Here is a 17711-nt window from a genome sequence, read left to right on the forward strand (position 1 = left end):
GAGGGGCAGAGGCCTGGCTCGCTCCCAATTAGCTTGGGAGCGGCGGCCATCTTGTCTGCCTCGGACGGGGACACTGATTTCTCTGAGGAGGGAGAGGATCTCCCTCTTCCGCTGTCCCTCGCCGCACAGGCCGCGCGGTTTGTCTTCGGACACGGCTCCTCCTCCTTCCAATCCCCCGGGGGGGGGGGGGGCCTTAAAGCGGGCAGCACCCATTTTCTTCAAATTTTATTTTATTAATTCATAAAGCGTATATGGAGGCGGAGACTGAGTGGGATTCCCAGTCTCCTAGCCCAGCCAAGATCCCGAGGGATTCCATGGGTCAGGGAAAGGCAGATTCCCTCTTCCTTCCTTTAACCCGGGGAATAGGCTGCCTGACCCAGTGACCCTGGTGGATCCAGGGTCTCAGGATTCATTCACCCAAGATATGGGCGATAAGGGGGACAATGCTACCCAGGTGGAGGGGGATGACCCCTAAGTCCTCTGTCTGTTCTGACGGGAGGAGCTGGATCCCTTGATCTTGCACGTACTTCAGGAGCTGGAACTTCCTCTTTCACAGGAACGTCAGATTTATACATGGGGAGATTCAGCTTTTGCGGGGCTTCGCACCCCACCGCAGACTTTTTCCTTTTCACCCGAAGCTGTCCCAGATTGTATCCCGTGAGTGGGAGACCCCGGAGGCCTCTTGAGGGTTACCAGAGCCATGGAGAAATTATATCTACTTCCTAATGATTCGCTTGACCTACTTAAAGTTCCGAAGGTGGATTCGGCAGTTACGGCCATAGCCAAGCATACTACTATTCCGGTGACTGGAGGCACAGCGCTCAAAGACCTTCAGGATAGGAAGTTGGAAGTGTTGCTCAAGTGCATATTTGAAGTATCCGCCTTAGGGATACGGGCCTCTGTATGCAGTAGCCTTATGCAGCGAGCTTTGCTACGTTGGGTTTCAGCAAATATTGACGGCCCAAGACCTTCCCCCGGGGAGGCTGAACAGGTGGCCCCATATGGAATCAGCAGTCGCCTGTACGGCAGATGCCCTTTATGATCTTCTACGTACTTCGGCGCGCACTATGTCTTCAGTGGTGTCCGCACGGCGTCTATTGTGGCTCCGTAACTGGTCCGCGGATGCCTCGTCTAAATCTCAGCTGGGGTCCTTCCCTTTCCGGGGTAAGCTGTTGTTTGGTGATGAGCTGGAACAACTCATAAAAGCCTGGGAGACAACAAGGTCTATAAGCTGCCAGAGGACAAACCCAGAGCGGCCCCGCTCACTGGGTTAGCTACAGGGGCCACTTTAGGCGGCAGCGTCGTTTCCGGTCTGGTAGGGGTGCGTCGAGCTATACCCCTAGGCAAACAGCTTCAAGAGCACAGTCGTGGTTGTATTCCTTTCGGGGCAGGTGACCTCAGCATGCCGGGGCCCAGGCCTTCGCACACAACAGCAAACCAGCACAATGAAGGGACACCGGCCCATTCCTCCATACCAAAGATCGGGGGCCGACTATCCCAGTTTCACGAGGAATGGGTCAAAATTACCTCAGATCAGTGGGTACTAGATATTATAAGTCGCGGTTATGCTTTGGATTTTGCTCGTCCCCTCCGGGATCTCTTTCTAGTGTCTCCTTGCGGACCGCCCAGAAGCAACAGGTGGTCCTTCAGACCCTAGCTCGGTTGAAGGCTCTGGGAGCCATTGTGCCAGTTCCTCGATCAGAACGCCGGACCGGTCGTTACTTCCATATATTTTGTGTTACCCAAGAAGGATGGAACTTTTCACACCGATTTTGGACCTCAAACAGGTCAACAAGGCATTGCGGGAACCTCGTTTTCATATGGAAACGTTGAGATCAGTCATTGCGGCGGTCCACAAAGGCGAGTTTTTGGCTTCTTTGGACTTGACTGAAGCTTACCTTCACATAGGGATCCAAGAACACCATCAGCGGTTTCTGAGATTCATGATCATGGATCAACACTATCAGTTTGTGCCCTACCCTTTGGCTGGCAACTGCACCCCGCGTGTTCACAAGGTGGTGGTGGTGGTGGCGGCGAGCTTACGACGGGAAGGGATTCTAGTACATCCCTACTTGACGACTGGCTCATTCGAGCGAAGTCGGAGGACCTCTGCAAGGTGGCGGTTCATTTGCTTGTGTGTCGCCTGCGGTCCCTGGGCTGGGTTGTCAATTATGCAAAGAGCCAGTTGATCCCGACCCAGGTGTTAGAACTTTTGGGGGCTCGATTCGATACGGTTGTAGGCAAAGTCCTCGTTACCCCTCAAGCACATGGACAGGTTGATGTCTCAGGTGCAGCGGCTGCTATCGCTCCCCTCCCCAGTGGTGTGGGACTATTTACAGGTTCTTGGGTTTATGGCATCTACCCTGGAGCTAGTTCCTTGGGCTTTCGTGCATCTGAGACCGTTGCAGAAAGCGCTGCTGTCTCGTTGGGATCCCAAGTTCGAAGAGTACCAGATCCCCTTGCATCTGCTTGAACCTGCCAGATCCAGTCTGGACTGGTGGCTCACTCCGGATCACTTACTGCAAGGGGTAGACCTTGAGAGTCCTCAATGGGTAGTTGTAACAACCGATGCCAGCCTCTCCGGTTGGGGGGCAGTGTGCCAGTCGAGGTCAGCTCAGGGTCTTTGGACTCCATTACAGGCAAAGTGGTCCATCAACAGGTTGGAGACCAGGGCGGTCCGGCTAGCTCTGCAACACTTCTTACCAATGTTACGCTGCAAAGCGGTGCAGATTCTCTTCGATAATGCGACCACGGTGGCCTACATAGACAATGAGGCACCAAAAGTCGTCCCATGGCCGACGAGGCCGACAAATTGATGAGCTGGGCGGAGTGTCACCTGGCCCAGATTGCGGCATCTCACATTAGCGAGGTCGACAACGTTCAGGCGGACTTCCTCAGCCGACATCAATTGGATCCCGGAGAATGGGAACTGTCAGAGGAAGTGCTACAAATGGTCTCGAGACGATGGGGAAAGCCCCCCGCCTGGACTTGATGGCGACGCGTCTGAATGCAAAGGCAGCTCGCTTTCTTCAGTCACAGAAGGGACCACAGGTCTGAAGGAGTGGATGCTCTGGTTCTTCCGTGACCACCTCACATTCTCCTTTATGTGTTTCTTCCATGGCCACTAATAGGAAAGGTATTGCGTCGCATAGAGTCTCACCAGGGGCTGGTGATTCTAGTGGCTCCAGAGTGGACCAGCGAAGACCCTGGTTCGCCGATCTGATCATCTAGCAGTGGACGGTCCAATACGCTTCAGTCACCTACCCAACATTCTAAGGCAGGGCCCGGTATTTTAGATCAGGTCGATCGTTCTGTCTAGCAGCCTGGCTTATGAGAGGAGGCAGTTAAGAAAAAAGGGTTACTCAGAGGCAGTTATCTCTACTCTTCTGCGGCCAGGAAGAATTCTACTTCTATTCCCTATGTATGGGTATGGAAAGTCTTGGATTCTTGGTGTCGCGGGTTGAACTTGTCCCCGCGACAGGCCACTATTGTTCACATCCTGTCATTCTTACAAGACGCTTATGGAAGGGTTTGTCTTATAGTTCGCTCAGAGTTCAGGTCTTGGCTTTGGCGGACTTCGTGGTAAGGTTGATGGTATGTCCATTGCGGCCACACCCGGATGTGATACGGTTTTTGAAGGGGCCAAGCACTTGAAAACCACCAGTACGCACGGTTTGTCCGTTCCTGGAGTTTGAATTTGATTCTTTGTTGCCTTTGTGGGCCACCTTTTTGAGCCCTTTGAAGCGAGCGACAATTAAAGACTTGATGCTTAAAGCGGTGTTTCTCGTGGCTATCTGTTCGGCTAGGTGGGTTTTCAGAGCTCCAAGCCTTGTCCCTGTCGAGAGCCTTTCTTGCGTATTTCTGATTCGGGTATTTCTCTTCGCACAGTACCCTTCTTTTTGCCTAAGGTAGTCTCGGCATTTCATGTCAACCAGTCAGTTTGAGTTACCGGTATCCTCTGATGAGGATAAGGAACTGAGGAGGTTGGATGTCCGTAGGGTTCTCTTGCGGTACTTGGAGATTACTAATCCGTTTCGATTGTCTGATCACCTTTTCGTTTTGTGGAGCGGTCCTAAGAAAGGGGCTAAGGCTTCTAAAGCTACTATCGCCCGCTGGTTGAAGGACGCTATTGTTTCCGCTTACATATGTCACGGACGCCCAGTACCGGATGGCCTTAAGGTGCATTCCCTTAGGTCTCAAGCAGCATCATGGGCAGAAAGCCAATGTGTCTCGCCCCAGGAGATTTGTCGGGCGGCCACACGTTTGCTAAACATTACCGTTTGGATGTCCGGGATCCAAGGGTGGATTCTTTTGGCAGCAGTGTGCTTCGCGCGGGACTCTCCAGGTCCCACCCCCTCTAGGACAGCTTGGATACATACCAGCAGTCTGGACTGATCCTGGTATGTACAGGGAAAGGAATTAGTTCTTACCTGTTAATTTTCGTTCCTGTAGTACCAAGGGTCAGTCCAGGCGCCCGCCCGTACACAGGAAAGTCCACTCAGCTATTCATATTCTCTTGACAGGTTATGATGGAAGTCAGTTTATTTTTGCAGCACCAATATAGTTCTAATTGTTCTTCTTATAGTTTCATGCACATTCTACCTTTTTAACCGGTTTACTTTTAACTTGATCTAGTCATTGGTTGATAAGGCGTGTTTACGCATGATGATTATAAAAAAATTGTAGTTTCAGCCATCATTCTGCTTTGATATCGATAATACTGAGGGATCACAGGTGGCACCCCCGGGTTATGTGGGAGGTGCTTTTCAGCTTTTCTCTGACTCCATCTGCTGGAAGGGAGGCATAACCCAGCAGTCTGGACTGATCCTTGGTACTACAGGAACGAAAATTAATAGGTAAGAAGTAATTTTATTTATCTATTTATTTATTTATTTATTTAGTGATTTTTTTATATACCGCGGCACGTTAATAACATCACCTCGGTTTACAATAAACAATAATTAGCAACAAGCTTTACAGACAATATTAAATAATGTGAACATATCATATATCATAACATCATATATAAATTAAACACAAGTTAAGAACAAAGAACAATTAAACTAAAGATAATAATATTCTAATGTTAATGACAATTTTAGATGATAAATGGGAGGTAAGAGATCGATAAAGTAAAATTTAGCAGCGGTATAAAATCAATGGGCGGTGATAACTAGGCGAGTAAATATAGATCAGAGGAAAACAGGGTTAAGTAATAGGCATTTCAGGAAACGGATGATCATTGGGAGAATGCTTGTTCAAACAGCCAAGTTTTGAGATTCTGCTTGAATTTCTTATGGCAGGGTTCTAGACGCAGGTCTGTGGGCATTTTGTTCCAGAGGTTGGTTCCGGCAATAGTGAATGAGCGGTCTCTAGTAGCAACGTGTTTGATGTGTTTAAGTGAAGGGGTGGCGAGTTTGGCTTGGTGCATTTTTCTTATTGGTCTCTTTGATGTGCGGAAGATAAACTGATCGGAGAACCATTGCATATCTTGGTTATAAATCGATTTATGAATGAGTGTAAGAGCTTTGAATAAAATCCTAGATGCTACCGGAAGCCAGTGAAGGAACATGAGAGCAGGAGTAATGTGTTCATGGCGGTGCGTGTTAGTGAGTAAGCGTGCTGCAGCATTTTGTAGCATCTGTAGTGGTTGTATGGTGTTTTTGTGGAGACCAAGAAGTATGGCGTTGCAGTAATCCAGTTTTGACAATATTGTAGCTTGTAAAACTGTCCGGAAGTCATGTGGATGCAGAAGCGGTTTGATTCTTTTTAGAGTATGTAGTTTGAAATTTTCCTTTCCCTATAGGAAAGCACCTGGAGTTTCCGACACCCTACGAGCCGATGTAATGGCCACCAGAAAAATCACCTTTAAGGTAAGATCTTTTAGAGTCGATCTCTTCAAAGGCTCAAAAGGCGCCGACCAAAGGGCAGTGAGGACTAAATTCAAACTCCATGACGGATAAGGATGCCGAATCGGAGGATGGCAAGTGTTTTGCTCCCTTAAGAAAATGAACTACATCCGGATTGTGCCGCTAATGCTACACCCTGGAAGAAGCCATGCAAACAACCAAGTGCCGCCACCTGCACTCTGAGGGAACTACATGACAAACCCTTAGAAAGACCGGATTGTAGAAAACACAGAATATCCGACACCGAGGCCCGGGAAGACGCGACCTCTCAGTCCAAACACCAAGACTCAAAAACCTTCCATACCTAACATATGTGAGATTGGTAGAAGTCTTACACGATCGGAGAAGCGTAGCTACCATGGCTGTTGAAAGCCTTTGCGACTTAACCTCTGCCTTTCAAAAGCCATGCCGCTAGACAGAAGCGATCGACATCCTCCAAACAAACAAGTCCTTGATGCAGCAGGTCTGGGAGAACTGGAAACCTCAGCGGACCGTCCACCGCTAGATTGAGAAGGTCCGCAAACCAGGGACGTCTCAGCCATTCTGGAGCTATCAGAATGACCTCCGTTGGATGGATTTCTATCCGCCTGAGCACTTTGCTGATCAATGGCCAAGGTGGGAAGATGTACAGCAGTACCTCGGTGGGCCAAGGCAGCACTAGGGCATTTACCCCTTCTGCTCCTGTCTATCTGCAATGAGCATAGAACCGCGGCACTTTGGCATTCCGAAAGGTTGGCCATTAGGTCCATGCTAGGTGTGCCCCATTATCGCAAATGAGTTGAAAGGCGGTCTCCGCCAGCACCTATTCTCCGGGATCTAGGCTGAGGATGACTGAGAAAGTCTGCCTGCACATTGTCTGCGCCGGCTAATGTGAGACACCTCTATGCTTACCAAGTTTTGTTCTGCCCAGCTGATCAATTGTGCGAGCTTCCATCGCCACCAGTTGACTTCTGGTTCCTCCTTGGCGATTGATGTATGCCAACGTGGTCGCATTGTCTGAGAGAATTCTGACCGACTTGTCCTGGAGGAAAGGATGCAACGCTTGCAACGCCAACCATACCACCCTGGTTTTCAGTCAATTGATCAACCAGAGCAATTCGGCGGGAGACCAAAGTCCTTGCACCGATTTTCCTTGGCATACCACTCCCCCACCAGAGAGACTGGCATCCGTGGTGACCACTGTCCAGTGGGGCACTCCAGGGGAACTCATCGGATTAAATTGTCCGTCACCAACCACCAATCGAGACTGGATCGCGCTGCCTCCGTAAGCGGCAAAGATAGATGAAAAAGCTAGGAGACTGGGGTTCCATCGGGAAAGCAAGGCAGACTGTAAAGGGCCTCATATGAGCAAAGGCCCAGGGTACCAGTTCTAATGTTGAAGTCATCGACCCCGAGAACCTGTAAATAATCTCTGACTCTGGGTGGGTGCTTGAGCATTATAAACCTCTTACTTGGACTTGCAGCTTGGAGATGAGTTCCGTGGTAAGAAAAACTCTGCCCTGCTGAGTGTCGAATAGAGCACCCAAATATTCCAACGACTGAGTGGGCTCCAGTCGGCTCCTGGTGAGATTGACCACCCAGCCCAGCGATTGTAGGAGCTGAAGTATTTTATTTAATATTTATTTTTTTTACAACTTTTTTATACCGACATTCGTGGGTAAATCATATCGGTTTTACAATGAACTATGAGAATACAGCGAACAAGGGGAGGGGAGGGAGTAAATAACAACAATGGGGAAGGGATTAACAGAGAAAAGGCAGAGAGTAACAAATTGGATGAATGTTTGCAAATAAGATGTATGACATTATATAATGAAGTGAGGGAAAATAATAATAATACTAATAATAATAATAACATTGAAGAAGTTAACCGGGGGGGGATGAACAGGAGAGAGGCAAGAATGGAACACTGGGGGGGTGTCAGATAATAGTAAACATAATAGAAACCAGAAGGTAAGGATAACAGAAGGTTACGTAGTCGTATTTAATCTGATAATAAATATTATATGGTGGGGTGCTTGATAGGAGGAGCTGTGAGATCTATGCTGGGAATGCCTGCTTAAAGAGCCAGGTCTTCAGCTTTTTTCTAAATTTGTAATGGCAGGGCTCAGTGCGGAGTTCAGCGGGGAGGGAATTCCAGTGGGGTTGGGACCTGCAACTGAAAGAGCTCACTCCTTGTGGAGGTGAGGTGGGCATTCTTGAGGGGGGATGTGTGGAGGGTAGCTTTGTAGATTGTTCTAGTGGGGTGGTTATGGAGGATGAAACGCAATGGGTCTTCAAGCCAGTTGGAATTGTGGTTGTTATAGAGTTTTGGTGTATAATGGTGAGGGTTTTGTAGAGGATACGTGAGGGTATAGGGAGCCAGTGCAGTTCTTTGAGGACAGGTGTTATATGGTCGATTAACGGGAAATTGGTGAGGGTTCTGGCTACCGCATTCTGGAGCATTTGAAGCGGTTTGATGGTGGTGTATGGGAGGGCCCAGGAGAAGGGAGTTGCAATAGTCCAATTTGAGCAGATGGTCGCCTTGTATGACTGTGCGGAGGTCATGTGTATAGAGAAGGGTTTGGAGTTTCTTCATAACATGGAGCTTATGGAAACCTTCTTTTAGGACTGTGTTAATGTGTTTTTTGAAGTTGAATTGTTGGTCAATCATGACACCAAGATTACGTACAAAAGGCTGTAAAGAGGGTCAGGTTGCGTGGAGGGTTACTGAGAGGGCTAGTCTGGGGTTCTGTGGATTTGCTATGATAAGCAGCTCTGTTTTTGTAGTTTTAAGTGCTAAGTGGAAGTTCCTGGGCAAGTGCTTTTGATTTCGCACAGATCAGCCAATCGTTCCAAGTAAGTATGCACCCAGCAACCCCATCTCTGTGGAGATGGGCTGCCACCACCACCATCACCTTGGTGAATCCTGGGCGCTGTAGCCAGACCGAAGTTCAGAGCCCGAAACTGAAAATGCTGATCCCAGTACCGAAAACTGCAGAAACCTCTGGTGGTCTGACTGAATGCCTATATGAAGATAAGCTTCCGTGAGGTCTAAGGATGCTAGAAACTCTCCATTGCCCACCGAGCAATGACTGACCGGAGCGTCTCCATGTGAAACTGGGGAACCCGGAGACATCTGTTTACACTCTTCAATGGGTTGAAAGGATCCCTCTTTTTTGGCACTATGAAGTAAATGGAGTAACGGCCTTTCCTTCTTGCCTCTAGAGGCACTGATGAGGATGGCCCCCTAGATGCAGAAGTCGTTGCAAAGTGTCCTGCTCCGCTCTTCGCTTGGTTTCGTAACCGCAGGGAGAAATTAGAAATTGGGTCCCCAGGACGCCGTGCAAATCTAAAGTGTAGCCTTCTCTTATCCACGGTAAGGACCCACTGGTCCATCGTTACTTTGGTCAATTCCTCAAAAAACAGGGATAGTCTGCCCCCTATCTCTGTCACCGAGGAATGGACCTGCGCCCCTTCATTGTGATGATTTTGCACTGGAAGCAGACTGGGAGTTACCAGGCCTGCCGAACTGGCAGCCCCAAAAGGACTGGGACTAGGTCTGTTGCCTTTAGGAGCTTGCCAAAAAGGGGCCGCCGGGCGGTCTAGATGGGCAAAATCTTCGATTCCTCTGAATCTGGCTCGAGGGGAAAAGGAGCCTCTGGATTTCGGTCTATCCTCCGGTAACCGATGAATCTTATTCTCCCCTAGAGATTGGATCATATCTTCTAGGTCCGTACTGAAAAGAAGCTTGCCTTTGAAGGGCAAGGACCCAAGCTGTGACTTGGAGGAGACATCCGCTGACCAGTTCTCAACCAGAGGAGCTGAGGACAGCTAAAACCATGGATCTGGGCGATGTGCGCAAAAGATCATGTAGTGCATCTGCACTGTACACCACCGAAGCTTCCAGATGACCTGCCTGGGCCCAGCGCTGCACTAGTCACAACCTGAAAGATTGAAAAAGGGCCCCCCGCTTCCTGGCACTGAAGGGGAGAACTGATCAGCCTCAGAGTGAATTGCAGCAGACGCCCCAACCGGGACCCGGGCAGACTTTGTTTTTACTAGTTTTGCAGTTTTTAACATTTTTTTGGCTCCCGACGACCCCTTCCCCCGGGATTCAAGCAGAGCAAAGATCCTCCCTGGAGAGAAGCACGCAAGCCGACCTGTGGATGGTAAAACGACGAACGCAGCATCGAGTTGTGACAGGAAAATTAAATTAAACAAAATTTAACAAAATTGTGAAGAAAGGAGTCAGAGAGTCAGAGAGAGAGAGTCAGAGAGTCAGAGAGAGAGCGGGCGCGAGAGAAAACGAAAGTAAAACTTTTTTTTTTTTTTTTAATTATAAAACTTGCCCGGCAGTGGTCCAAGGTGCTGATCCCTTTGGGTGGAGTGAACTGGGGCTCCCGGTGTCGCACCCAAGCTGCTAAAGAAGATAAGTAGGGCCTCGACCCTGTGAAGCAGCTGCCTCAGACCAGCGGGGGAGGCTAACGACCACTGTGCTGCCACAAGCTGTTTTCTTATATATATATTTTTTTAAAATAAAGCTTAAATAAGCCAGAAACAAAAGACAAAGAAGCCCCCTAAACTAACTAAACACAAGAAAACCAAGTAAGCACACAGCCCACACTATAGATTTTGCACCTCCCACATCTGCTGGAGACAGAGGAATACTGCCGGACTGTAGGTGGCACCAGCCTATTTATAGGCGGCGTTTGTTTTGATAACTGCTCTGTCTCCATCTGCTAGAGGGAGGGCAAAACCCAGGAGTCTGGACTGATCCGGGTACGTACAGGGAACACCATTTCACCCCAACATGTGTTTCATTGAGGACAGGTGCCTAAATATCTCACTTGTTCTATGTAAAAAAATGTCCATAGACACAGTTATACCAGATATAAGATATATGATGAACTAAATCTGCCCTATGGAAATCAAAGCACATATATATGTATGCATGTATAACTCTGCGGTTTTCTTGAGTATGACACAGTCAGATAAAATAGCAAACTGAGAGTAAACCCCTTGTGTTGTTAAGCATAGGGTGGAAGGCCTAGCTGAGCCCTTTGATGTTGGAAGCTCAGCAGCGATCTTTTAAGGTGCCCTCAGCTGTTCAGCTGAATGTTAAAGTGGAGATCTTCTTGAGCTCATTAATTTCAGAGTAACCTGTATGGCATGTTCTTAGTTTAAAGCCTAGCATTATTACAAGAGTGTTACCGTTAGTCCTGACAAAAGAACTAATACATTCATAAAAGGATGTGTTCCTAGCTGGTGTTTCATAGCCGCATTTGTTTTTTCCCATTTATTTGTACGGTTTCAGACACTAGAGTCCATATACTCATGCTTTTGCCCCCACTTTTTGTCATGTCTTCTTTTCCAGACTTACTTTAATTATCAGATTCTGGCATTGTTCCAGACGCTAGTGACAGGGGGAACCACCCCGGAACTGGAAGAGCAGCTGGCAGAGGAGAACAAGTTAAAGCACTCCAAGAATGCAGCATTCGCAGGCTCCAGAGACCGGTGCAGGCTAGGCCTGATACCACTAACCCCAAAACTTCTAAATGACCTCCCATTGGCAAGTTAAAACAGTTTCTGTGTTCTACCTACCTAGCTTTATTATGATGGCCAGCTGGGAACTCAAAAGAGTAGCTTCCACTTCCATACTTAGTCCTTCATACCTCAAAGCATTTCTGTGTAGCTATGTATCCTATTTATTAGTTTATGTGTACAGACTGTGCATATACATAGGGAGGCCAATATTCAAGGCTACTTAGCCAGATAAGTAGCAACTTGTCCAGCTAAGTGGCGGCCACTGAATAGCCAGATATCTAGTGGGCAGGGTAAGTGCCAATATTTGGACTTATCCGGTTAAGTCAAACCAGATAAGTTAGACCTGCCATAGAGCTGGTCTAACTTAGCTAGATATGGCTTATTCAGCTAAGTGGCAATTTCTACAGGGAAACGAACTGCTAAATATCGCATGTAAATTAGCCAGGTAAGTCTTACTCAGCTAACATATCTAAACAGATTGCTTTAAATATTGAGGCCAAGTGTTTATGCATACAAATGAAACAAAGCTTATCAAGTGGCCATACCATCAGATTCCCAGTGCTAAAATTCCACAAGGCCAGCTGTCCATAAAAGTAACCAGTGATGGTGTTGAGATCAGATGACCACCATGGCCAGCAAAGCATGACCCTCCAGTGACAAAAAAATCAGGAATACGTAGAGATCGAATTAAACCTATGACCACTTTTACAGTAACAATTATGTCTAAAGAGTGAAATTTTTCCTGAGGTCACACAGACTTGTACACCCACCACCCTTGGAAAGATTTTAGTAAAGGGATTGGATGAGCAAAACAGGGACGTGTGTTAATCCTCCACTGACACATCTGAAGGAAGGGAAAGAGAGAGAGGAATATCATGGGAAAATGGTAACATTCTGAGGTTGAACAAAATTCTCCGGGGCTGGCCCTGTGAGAAAGGCTGTAGACTCCAGCTTACGGGTGCCATCTGTCAGGGCCAACTGGGGTCAAGAACATCATGGCAATGATACACTTGATTCTGAGGTGGGGATAGGGATGAAAGGTAGCTGCTGCCATTACTGTGGCTGCCCTATCCAGCCATAAGTAATGGTGCTGAGAGATCCAGCCTCAGTGCCAGTAATGCCCTGCTGCTGGGCAAGGAATCTGGGGTGGTGGGAGTGAAGAGGAATAATAATAATAATAAAAAAAAAAAAAAAAAAAGATGGAGTTTCCATTTTAAAGACCTGATGACTTCTTAGAAATGAACTGTCTCTGCCCTGGCATGTGCTGGGATACTCAGAGCCAGCACTGCGGTGGGGACTGCTTCTTAGGCCACAGTGCGGCATACTGCACCATACATTCTCTCGATCCCAGTAGAAAGCATTGATAGCCTCACACTACTGCCACCAAAATAACAGAACCCATCACAGAGCCACATAGGGTTCCAGCAGTACACAGTAATTCAGACCTGCTGGAATTATACTGAAACCCTGACCCGCTAAAGGTCTCCGGGGAAATTCTGTCAGCATCTTTCATTGAGCACCTGCCCACCCTGGCACTGATTACACAATTACACGGCCAGGCCTGAGCATGCTTTCCATGCTTTTGTTAATTTGCATAATCTCTGGTACTCAGTGCTGCTGAAGGTGATCCAAACATGGTTCTGCTGACTCACTCATAGAGCAACTGGGGAGGAATGGAGGGTAGAGGTTGAGGTCTCTGATGCAGTAAATGGCAAGAAGATGGGCTTCAGTTCCTAAGGTCATTCCTGGGTTGGTTTTTTTTTTGACCTGACTCCTTCTCCTTTAATTGAGACCAGTCTGTGTTGGGCTATGGTGCCACTTCCTTTACAGCCACCTGGGGATTTTTCTCTTGTTTTTAGCCTCAGTCCTATCGAAAGAGATCGTAGCGATGTCTGTGTATGTAAAGGTTTGCGTGACTGTGTTTGTGGCCCCTCCCTTAAAACTTGGCAATGGCATCAGGTACAAGCATGAAAGTTTAAGGTACAGAGAGCCTTAGGCTGGACACCCTTCCACTGGCCAGGTAGAAGGGTGTCCAGCCGCCCTAGGCAGTGATGATGTCCCGTGATCTCTCATGCCCTCCAGCTCCATGCCTCACCTGCGCCACTTCTCATCTCGTCTGTCTTTTCAAAACTGCCACCCTCCCTAGGCCAGCACCGGCTCTAGAAGTGGTCTTTGTAGTTTGGGTAGTTGGGCGGATGTAATTACTGAGGGAATCTGTGGCAAAGAAATGCGCATGTGGGAGATTGCATGGGAAGCTATGGGGAGAGAAAGAACTGAGGCATTGTTGAATCATTAAAGAATATGTTAGTTTCTGCTTGTTATATCCTCCATCCAGCTTACCCCAGCCAATGCAGCGATGATCACTGGGCATGGGGCCACAAACTACAGCTCTCTCTGGAACCTTGCTAATGTGGACCCTGGGTTTCACCCTGAGGCCATTCTTATCTCCTGTTTATTCAGTGGTTTTAAATTAAAGCTAAAGAGCTGATATTTGGAGAACTGATTCTTTGGCTTCGTGCATGAGAAAAGTCAGGGAACATCATGAAAATTAAAAAAAATAAAAATGTAAGACATTGTATTTCATTTACAGGAAAGCAGCTTGGGTTGTCTCTGGATTCCTTCATTTAACAAAAGTACCAATGATACATCACCAAATCCATTAATAACCCCTAATATCCACATTGTTTACCTTATTCTTTAAATGCAAATAAATCTATAGGTAGGGATGCCAACTAGCTCCAGATTTTCAGGACAGGCTAATCCAGTCCTGGTTCTACAACAGTGCATGCAGGGACCTGTAGTCTTGATTTTCTTAAGAAATGCAGTAAGCAAATCAGAACTGTAAGTCTCTGCATGCAATGGGGTAAAAACAGGACTGGATCAGTCTGTCCTGAAAACCTGGAGCCAACTGGCAACCCTATCCATAGGTCCTTTATGGACAGCCTAGCTGAGCAGTAAATCCTCAATCCCCCTATTGGTATAATAGACCTATTTCACTGTACTTCAGGGACATACATACAACTATCTCTAGAGTGCAAGCTATAGTTTTGATACCCTAACACATGGGCCACATAGACAGAGCTAGGATTAGAAATGAGGCCCAATGGGAGCCGAAGGAGGGAGAGCGGAGGACCGCTGGAGATCTTCAGGCGGCGGTAAATTTAAAGAACTTTGACCAGCTGGGATTGCCGCGTGACATCACTGCCTGACCCGGGGCTTCAAAACCCCGCGAGAAGTGGCGCATTGTGGAGCCGGAGGGAGAGCGGAGGACAACTGGAGCTCTTCAGGCAGCGGTAAATTTAAAGAACTTTGACCAGCTGGGATTGCCGCGTGACATCACTGCCTGACCCGGGGATTCAAAACCCCGCGAGAAGTGGCGCATTGTGGAGCCGGAGGGAGAACGGAGGACCGCTGGAGCTCTTCAGGCAGCGGTAAATTTAAAGAACTTTGACCAGCTGGGATTGCCGCGTGACATCACTGCCTGATCCGGGGCTTCAAAACCCCATGAGAAGCGGCGCATAGTCGCCGCCGGCACATGACCTAAGCCGCACGCGCCAAAGGGGGCGTGCGCGGCTTAGACCGGCTTTGACCGCCTTTGATTGCCTGAAAATTTTGGAGTTGATAAATGGGGCGTAAAAGGAAGGCCAAGGCCTACACCTCTTCTCCAGTTACACCTAGGACCGGACCGATGGACGCCCACTTGAATGGACTCAACATGCCAAGAGAGGACTGAAACAGAGACTCTTTTGAAGTCTCCTTAAGTCCTGACACGGGACCCATTCCTACACAACCCCCAGGGGCAGCAACCGTGGATAAAACCATTGGAAGTGAGACTGCTAATGTAAGTAGAGAGGAGGTAACACCCGAAGTGGTAGGATCTAAATCTCTACAATCTTTGTCTTCCCTACAACAGGAAGGTGAGAATGGTATTCCATCTCCATTCCAAGCGAGCATCCAGGCAGCTGAAGTGGATGCATCCAAAGTAACAATGGGGGATTTGTGGAGGATGTTATTAAAACTTGATTCTAATGTTACCCAAATGAACTCTTCCTTTTCAATGATTGTTAATAGTAATAAAGTAACAATTACTGAACAAGGGAAAAAATTATTAGATATAGAAACTAAGGTAAATAATTTAACAACTAATGTTCAAAATATACAGAGTGTTGAAACAATACGTGTGTCAGATAATGTGATTTTGCAGAATGAAATAGAGAATTTGGAAAATTTTCTCCGAATTAAGAATTTGCGTTTTGTTAACTTTCCTATACAAGGTTATTATCTCCGTTGGAGATGTTTGTTAAATATCTTAAGGAAAATTTAGCATATAAAGAAGACAAAATTCCCCCTATTTCAAAAATGTATTATTTTCCTATAAAATTGGCTGATAAGCCTGGAGGACTGGATGATTTACAGTCTCCAGGTATATCAACATTCTTGGAAGATTCCTTAGATTTAATAAATAAAAGAACAACTTTGTTTGTTTCCTTTGTGCAAGAGAGGGATAAAGAGTTCATATTTGAAAAAGCCTTAAAAAATCAGGAGATGTTATTTTGTGGACAAAAGGTATACACTTTCCCTGACATATCTAAAGCTATGCAAGGACGTAGAAAACAGTTTCTTATGTTGAAGGCTAAAACATTGGAATTAGGGGCAATTTTTTATTTAAAGTTTCCCTGCCGATGTTTTGTCAATTATCAAAGGAATAAGTTTATCTTTACTTTACCTGTACATATGGAGAATTTTTTAAGGGATAAAGAATCAGAAAAGTTAAATCAGGCTTTAATAACGGATTTGGGTTAGAATTGTAATAGAAATGTAATCCTCCTCTCTCTTGTAATTTTATTTTTCTTTGACTGATTATTGTGATAAGCGGCTCCCTTTATTGGATAAACTGTGCTAAATTTAATTATTATTTTTATGTTATATTGAATTTATTATGATGTGCACAATTTATTTACTTTATTTAAAGTTTGAAAAATTTGCTAGCACTGATGTGTAATTTGAAAATAAATAAAGTATAAATTATATTAAAAAAAAAATGAGGCCCAATGAGAAAAAAAGGCCAATATTCAGACACTATGTAGCTGAGCAAGTTAGCAGGTTAAACTTATCCAGCTAACTTGGCTGAGATGTTCAGCAGCATGACTGCTGCTGAATATACTCAGCTATCATATAGTTAGTCTGATAAGTTTTTCCAGCTAACTATAGGACAACTGTCCTAGGCCTGGCTAAACTAGATGAAGCTGAAAATCGTCATTCTCCAAGGACAAGCAGGATGGTAGTCCTCACATGTGGGTGACTTCACTGGACGGAGCCCTTTGACAGAAACGTTTCTGTCAAAGTTTCTAGAACTTTTGACTGGCATATTGAGCATGCCCAGCATGCCATTATCCCTGTAGCCACAGGGGTCTCCCTTCAGTCTCTTTTTTTCAGCACTGCAGTTGCCTCGCTGTTAGGAGCTCTGTGAGAACTCTCTCATACAATTTTCCTCACGGGAAAAAAACTTGAAAATTACTTCATTAAAAAGTTCCCTCATAGGGGTCTCCCATCGCGATATTGTTTTTCATCGCTTGGTGAGTAAACTTCACTATCCCCGGTCGGTTTCTGCCCCTACCTTTTTTCAGTGTCTGCAGGCCATTGACCATTTTTGGGCCTCAGCCTCTGCCATCATGGCAACAGGTTTCCGTAAATGTCCGGAATGCCCCCACACCATGTCGATTACCGACCCACATGATGTCTGTGTGCTGTGCCTCGGCTCATCACACGACATTTCTCACTGCCCAAGTTGTGCCTAGATGACTCCGAAGGGTAGGCGGGCTCATCTCGACAAGATGGAGACCCTGTTTAAAATCAAGCTGACTCCAACAACGTCTACCCAATCGTCACCGGCAGGAACATCGAAGAAATTAGTCATCAAACCTCGCCTCCATCTAAGGCATCTGTATCATAAACCGATGTGTCTATAATATTTTTGCTTTAGCAATACGAGGACCTGTCTTATTGCGGATGAGAGGTTGCAAAATATTATAGACACATTGGTTTATTTTTGCCTTATTCCTACACATTTTTGAGCGAGATATGCTGCCAGTTCGCGAAGCGAAGAGAGCTATATGCAGGATCAAGATTGAAATTTGACTTGATAACACTACAAAAGAATATACTTATGTAGTTTCTTTTGCCATCAGAAGTCATCCCCTGTTGCAGCCTTAATTGGCGAAACTCGGCCGGAGTCGGGCTCTGTATTACAATAAATTAATAAATCTTTCCACGGCA

The 17711-nt window shown here is 46.6% G+C and overlaps 1 protein-coding gene across 1 annotated transcript in view; it reads left to right on the plus strand.

Moving 5' to 3' along the window:
• The window catches only part of LOC115092425 (potassium channel subfamily U member 1-like), a 124746-nt gene that overhangs the window by 97946 nt on the left and 9089 nt on the right, over positions 1-17711 (plus strand). Inside the window, exons 9-10 of the mRNA XM_029603259.1 lie at positions 11266-11464; positions 13295-13415. Of these exons, the coding sequence (XP_029459119.1) occupies positions 11266-11464; positions 13295-13415 (320 nt within the window). The remainder of the gene's footprint in view (positions 1-11265; positions 11465-13294; positions 13416-17711) is intronic.

The sequence above is a fragment of the Rhinatrema bivittatum genome, chromosome 5 (assembly GCF_901001135.1).
Source record: "Rhinatrema bivittatum chromosome 5, aRhiBiv1.1, whole genome shotgun sequence".
Lineage (NCBI taxonomy): Eukaryota > Metazoa > Chordata > Amphibia > Gymnophiona > Rhinatrematidae > Rhinatrema > Rhinatrema bivittatum.